The sequence below is a fragment of the Bidens hawaiensis genome, unplaced genomic scaffold, assembly GCF_021521415.1.
Source record: "Bidens hawaiensis isolate Kalapana, Puna unplaced genomic scaffold, B.hawaiensis_p1.1 tig00419376_1, whole genome shotgun sequence".
Classification (NCBI taxonomy): Eukaryota; Viridiplantae; Streptophyta; class Magnoliopsida; order Asterales; family Asteraceae; genus Bidens; species Bidens hawaiensis.
The window spans coordinates 1,588,410-1,595,833 of record NW_027504840.1 but is presented as its reverse complement, the minus strand read 5'-3'; the positions used below and the strand labels follow the sequence as shown (position 1 = coordinate 1,595,833).

The window sequence follows — 7,424 nt, the reverse complement described above, 5'->3', positions numbered from 1 at the left end:
TTAACTTTCCTGACTATCATTGCCATGTTCCACTTTAAGTCCATCAGTTCTAAATCATCAGGATCAATCTTATCATAATCTTCATCAGTCAGATCACTTGTAGTAATCTTACTACTAACCAAATTCTCATATGAAGTCATGAAGGCTGACAAAAAACGCAAAGTTTTGTTCGGCTTCTCGCATGTTTAAATTTGTTTGAGATGAGAATTGATTTGTTGGTGATGAAGATCCAGATCCTCCAAATGAACCAGAAGCACCAGATAATCCAGTATTCCCAGCTGTATATTGTTGTTGCATTCTCATTTGCATTTTGTGTAAGAAATGCAGTGATAGGATAAATGGTTGTAGGTCCCCCCGGGGCGTCGCCGATCGATACGAGATCCGCACGAGGTCTAGGAGTGCGGAATCCTCCTAGACTCGTTTATGGTGTAGAAGACGAAGAACACGATTACACACAAACACATACACGAACAAACACACGAATGGGATAAACACATCTGCAGATCTTTTATATCATAATCAAAACCACGTTACAAACCAAACACGAAAACAAATGACGGCCGACCCGAGGTGAGCTCTACCTCGGGCCGTCCCACACAACTCTCCCTCTCGGTTTCTCTCTAGACAATCAAACTGATCACAAAACACTCTGACTTTCTGGATCCTCAAACCTAAACAAGACACGTATATATATATAAACAACTTCACGGGCTTGGGCCTGTAGGCGAAGTTGTTACAACTTCGCCTAAGGCGAAGTTGTTCTAACTTCGCCTATGGCAGAAGTTGTTACAACTTCGCCTATGGCGAAGTTGTCCTAACTTCGTACATCGTATCCGCTGATCAGAATTGCATAGCGACGGTCACAAAATGCACCAACAGACTCCCCTTTGACCGTTGCTCTCAATTCTAACAAACACAAAAGATCATCTGTTACAAAACATGCACCAACAGACTCCCTCTTAACTGATGATCTTCTGTTTGCTCTTCAACCAGCCGTGTCTGAAACTGTCTTGTAGCTTCACAAATCTACCAATCACCCAGCGTCTTCCATATCCGATCTCCCCTTCAGTGTAAGCTTCTCCGACTATATAGATTGAGGTCTTTGAAATGCATGCATCCCCATGCCTAATTAATCATCTCAACCAATCACGTGAGTCCTTCTGACTTCACAACACGTGAAGTTGGGCTCCCTCCACAACTTCACCAACACGTCGGCATACGATAAGGTTTAATCTTCAACTACTCAACATCAAGTGATCAATTTCATCACAAAACCACCTTGACAGAATCTAACACACATGACCATTAATTAATCCGAAGCATCTTCAATCACCAGGGATAACGATCAAGAACATAAACACTTTAATTCCTGATTAAATCCAACTTGTTCCAGAATTTTCACTTTAATAAATAAGCATCACGTTTCAGGATCCAATTCTCGAACGCCTTGAAAATAACATAAATAATATGCTCTGACCGCAATCCAGTAATGACAAAAACCTTCAGTTCAATTTGACTTTCTTCAGTTGGTCAACCACGAACAACAACTATTTCATTTGCCCACAAACACCCAAATATGTGTCAATATCCAGTTTCACTCAATATCCCATTCACAACCTCAACTCCATATCCAGAGTTGACACGTATTTGTTCACACGTAAGACCGAGAGATAACAAGTTTCACTCGTTGACGGAACAACGTCTTCGGTCTCACAATAATCGTGTACACCTGGCCATACAGACGAAAACTCTTTTCTTTTTGTTTTCTTTTTTTTTTTTTAACTTCGCCTAAAAGTCAACTTCGCCCCTCCTTAACTTCGCCTGTCCATAACTTCGCCTGAGATAAGCGAACTTGTGAGGTAGGCGAAGTTGTGAATAACTTCGCTTAACCTTGTATCTTCGCCTAAACCCTAAAATTTAAGCGACAACTTCGCCTGAACCCCATAACTTCGCCTGCGGCGGCTGTTCGGCCAAAAACGCATCAGAAACGTGCCAGAAACACCAAAACGCAGATCTCGAACCATAGCATAAGAGCCTAAGGCTCTGATACCACTTGTAGGTCCCCCCGGGGCGTCGCCGATCGATACGAGATCCGCACGAGGTCTAGGAGTGCGGAATCCTCCTAGACTCGTTTATGGTGTAGAAGACGAAGAACACGATTACACACAAACACATACACGAACAAACACACGAATGGGATAAACACTTCTGGAGATCTTTTATATCATAATCAAAACCACGTTACAAACCAAACACGAAAACAAATGACGGCCGACCCGAGGTGAGCTCTACCTCGGGCCGTCCCACACGACTCTCCCTCTCGGTTTCTCTCTAGACAATCAAACTGATCACAAAACACTCTGACTTTCTGGATCCTCAAACCTAAACAAGACACGTATATATATATAAACAACTTCACGGGCTTGGGCCTGTAGGCGAAGTTGTTACAACTTCGCCTAAGGCGAAGTTGTTACAACTTCGCCTATGGCGAAGTTGTCCTAACTTCGTACATCGTATCCGCTGATCAGAATTGCATAGCGACGGTCACAAAATGCACCAACAATGGTTGAACTCAATGGCATACTTCCACCATAAAGTTTAGGATCTTGACTGTCTTTTGAAGACTTTTGACATTTAAGATCATATTCTCGTGCTTCGATCTTTCGCATAAATTTCGATGCCGTCAAATCTTCATTGTTGAAATAGTTATTCTCTTTCAGAACCACAAGAAAGTAGAGTAGGAACTCGGTAGTGCACTTTTAATGGTATTAATTTTTCTCTGAAGTTTCCAATCTCATCTTATCCATCTCAGCTATCAAATGATTAAACCTTGTTGTCATCTCTTCAACAGTTTCACCTTTAAGCATGTTAAAGTTTCTGAATTGAAACTTGAGCATAACCTTTTGCTTTCAGCGGTGTTTCTCATACTTCTCATATGGATATGTTTAAATAAAGAAGCACAAATCTTTATACTCCCTACTTGGTGAAAGATATTTTCAGGCAAAGCCATAGTAAGAGTAGAATAAGCTTTTGTCTCAATTTCTAATGCTTTCTTCTCTTCAACCATTGTGAGATAGCTTTAGGAGTAAAACCAATAGTCTCATCCCCAATCATTGGAACGGTGTAAACCTCATCCAAACAGTATGAACAATCAGGGTGAACTGACCCTAGATGAGCACGAAAACGAGGTTCCCATTAAGCAAAATCGCTAAATTTCATCAAACATGGACATTTTGAATGTGACCCGATCTCGGTGTCCAGTTGTAACATTTGTTGCATCAACATGTTTTGAGAAGCTAATGCATACATACCAGTCATTTTTGACAAGTTTCAGACTTTGAGGATTAAAATTAAAAATTAGTTAACGAACTGTAAACAGTGTAACGAACTGTGAACAGTTGTAACGAACGACACCTTAACGAAGTTAAGATTGATGTTAACGAATCAGATGGTCAACAAATCAGATGGTCAACGAATTACTAATAGAAGGCTTAGCGAATTGGAGGACGAATCAGCTACAGTTGATAACGAATCAACTATAGCGAATCAGGTTGTTACAACGGTTGTAACAAACTCTGACAACTATTACCACGTGGCAAAAGTTGTTAGAAAACAGTTTCCGATGTATGACACGTGTCACACGAATCAGTTGACACGAATCAGAGAATATAACGAACTAGTTAACGAATCAACCAAAATTCATAGCGAATTGGCGAAATATGTTAACGAATCAAGTTGAATGAGTTAACGAATCAAGCTGAATTTAACGAATCAAACTTGAATCTTCAAATCTTCAAATCTTCAAATGAAGATTTCCAGATTTCTGGAAAATGAAGAACACAAACCCAGAAACGAGATTTGTAATACTTACTCAAATCTCAACCAAATCGTCCATATAACCTATCAAAACACTCAGAACATTATCGCGGATCCAAAACAACACCTCTCGTAAACCAATACACCTTATCTCGAATCTAATTGGAACCAAAACTATCCTCTGTTTCGGCCAAAACGAGATCCAAACCAAAATCAATCCAAACACACTCCAAAATCCAATTCCAGTCAATTACAATTTACCAATACCTTAACAAACTTAAATACAATCCTATCATTCCATAATCAATACCAAATCACACTCAATTCGATCAAAAACCAACCGAAACACAATAATACCAATTAAACAGTCTTTCAATAACAAATTAATATCAAATCAAGAGCAAAAGAGCACCGAAAGCTCTGATACCACTTGTTTGAACTTGAATAATCCTTTAACTAATACACAGATCACAAATCTGTAATTATGATTAACCTTAGGATCTAGTTCGTAATCGCTCTTGATTATATGTTATGTATATGTATATATTAGTTGTATATATGTGAATATGTATGTATAATAAGGAATGATTAATTGAGCGAAGCTTGAGAGAAATCTGGACAGAGTTTCAATACATAAATCTCAAAACTTATATTAAACTATGAACAGTGTTCACTATAAATAGAAGATGGACCTAGTTCGTTATCCCCTAATGAACTAGAGTCCAATTCGTTACATACATTAAATGAAATTAACCTTAACGAATCACCCCCTGATTCGTTAAACATCCTTAACGAATCAGGAGGGATAATCACTTAGACCTAGTTCGCTAAACATCCTTAGCGAACTAGACTATAATTTAGCGAACTAACTTAATATCTTAATAATTTATTACGTAAATAAACGACAAATACATTTAGCGATAAATACAAAGACTCGAGACGCAAAACCGTGTATTAACACATATTTTCACTTTAGACCCTAAGGTTTGAGGATGGAATCAACAAGAGTTAAAATTTTAAGTCTGGGAGAAAAGTGCCATAATGTGAAAGTTATACATATGTAATATATAAATAATTATACAATATTATAATAACAATTAATTAGCTCGATAAACGCGATAAAATTTCCCGAGCATCAAAATGGGTCGGGTTTTAATATAAATAATAAATCTTGGAAAGTCCGAGTTGTTATATGAGCAACTAAAACTTAAAAGTTGGCGTGAGATAAGAACTTGTTCGATCTATGCGCCATATTATATTTTTGAGATGTGTTGTTCATATTATAACCAACTCAAATGTTATAAGATTGTAACACATGTTAGAAACCTTATTGTAAAGTAATATGATGTGCATGTTAAGTGGGCACTCCTTATTACACATATGATCGTAGTTCACGATTTCGTGATACTTGTTTTCTTCATCTGTGTGGCGTAATGCTTAACCTCAGGCTCAAACTTCATTTTGTCTCTATGTTTTCAAATTAGCCAAAGACCGCACATATATGCATCAGATCCAAGTGAGATACCTTGCTAAACTATATGTACATTCTTAGCATTACTATGAACATGATGTTATTGGTATTCACATATTTTTTTTAATAAATTATGCATGTTACACGTTTTTACGTCTAAAAATCTAGTATCTAATTTAAACAATATAATCCAGCATTAACTAATAAACTCTGGTTGTAATTCATTGTCCCAGGTGGAAATATCGTAAATAATGACTTTGATAGTGTTTATATACCTATTCAGAATATACTCTTATGCATGTCTAATACATGATATTTTATCCATTTGAGATCTTCCTCGTGTATAAAAATGGATCACTATCAACTCATGTTGTTAAGATAGTCCGCTAAAATACTTATGTTATTCTCACTTTCTAAGACAAATTAAGATGACCATTCTTTCTAGCGAAAATGTAATTAATACATTCCGAAAGTTCAAATGGCAAGATTTAACACAACATGAGTTTTGACCAAAACACGGTACTTAGTAAACTTTACTAATTAAACATAGACCAATACATAAAATTATTATTGAAAATTTAGTTTTGCCCTTGTTTACTATATATGTGTAGGCAAATGTTTTGAGAAATAAGTATAAAAGTATAAAAGTGTCATGTTTTACTGAATTGAATTTATTAAAAATAAATGTTGTACTTTAGTCAAAAACTCTATACCACGCTTGATTCCCAAGATTAATGAATATTCCCGTCACTGTATGTATGCTGGTCTTTAACTAGAAACCATGTATGGCTCTAAACAGGAAAAAGAAAATGCCCGAGAGAAAAAATTGTATATTAATACCTGTGTTATGTGCACAAGATCCAAAACTACTTTTGATTTTGTAAGTTAAAATTGAATCAAGATAAATGCAACATAAGCTAACATATATTTTGAGGTTGAACGCCCATGCAAAACCTTATAATACAAGCTCAGATAATATGTGAGACGAACATATATCGTATATTAACATCATGTAGTACTAGAGGGGCGGATCTATCCATGTGCAATTGTTTTTAGTATTATTAAAGTGTAAAATCATGACTGACCTCTGTGAGTATATATCGATAGTCAACTAAGAAAATTTCCGACTTTGGTGAGAAATTTTTTTTAAGGACTACCGCTGTTGAACACATGAATACATGATACACGAAAACAAATAATTAAGCAAGAAGAACTAGACTAGTAGTAATATATTTAATTAATTTGTGATAGGAGGGAGTGACTACAATACATCTTCTCTCGGATAAGTAAAAAAAACACCAATCTAAGCATATATATCAAAATCCTCCTCGTCCTCAAATTTCCTAATTTTACATAATACTAATAAGAGTAATAATTTCTATCTTATAAAATTTAAAACATGAAACTAACTAGCTAGCTACTTAAATCATCTTACTCTTCTTCTTTCTCTTTACCAAAATAAAGAAAGAAGCTAGAGAATATTACTTAAAAATAAAATTAAAATAATAATAATAATAATAATAATAATAATAATAATAATAGTTAAAGCCAAAGAGCACCAGCCTCTTTGAGAAGAGGAACAAGTGTGCCATTGATATGAGAAGCCATCACTCTGTCCATGGCTCCGACGAGCTTCCCGCCGACGAAGACCACCGGCACAGGCGAGGTGGTGGCCATGAGCCTCATCAAGGCTTTCTCCATCTCTTTTCCCAGAGGCTGTTGGTCCAGCTCGTACACGGTTGGGTTGACGCCCATGCCGCAAAAGAGGCGCTTGATGACATGGCACATGCAGCAGCTGCTCAGGCTGAATATCACCACGGCGTTCTCCGCGGCCAGGCGTTCGATGCGGCGAAAGGGGTCGTTGACGGTGGTTGGGGGTGGCAAGTAGCTGCCCCATGATTCGGTTTGGTAATGCATACTTGTTTTGTGGTGAAATGCTGAAATGAGAGAGAAATGATAGACAAGAGAATGTGGTTAGGAGGGTTGTGTTAAGTTGGTGTGGTATTTATAGAAGGAATTTGGTGGGTCCATCATCCATCATGGAATAACCTACCTCATGTGGCATTTAATTTAATATATTATATATAATCTTTAATCTTTAATCTTTAATTTAATAAAGGAAATCTTTGATCTCAAT

General features: G+C 36.8%; 1 protein-coding gene across 1 annotated transcript; it reads right to left on the bottom strand.

Annotated features, from left to right (window-relative positions):
- Positions 1 to 6,829: 6,829 nt before the first annotated feature.
- LOC143608482 (glutaredoxin-C1-like) lies at positions 6,830 to 7,216 on the bottom strand. The gene has a single exon (XM_077083507.1). The coding sequence runs from the start codon at positions 7,202 to 7,204 to the stop codon at positions 6,830 to 6,832; it is 375 nt and encodes a 124-aa protein (XP_076939622.1). The 5' UTR covers positions 7,205 to 7,216.
- Positions 7,217 to 7,424: the final 208 nt, after the last annotated feature.

Bases quoted from the DNA above. Each gene is read 5' to 3' on its own strand.
- LOC143608482 (XM_077083507.1), bottom strand. From the start codon at position 7,204: ATGCATTACCAAACCGAATCATGGGGCAGCTACTTGCCACCCCCAACC.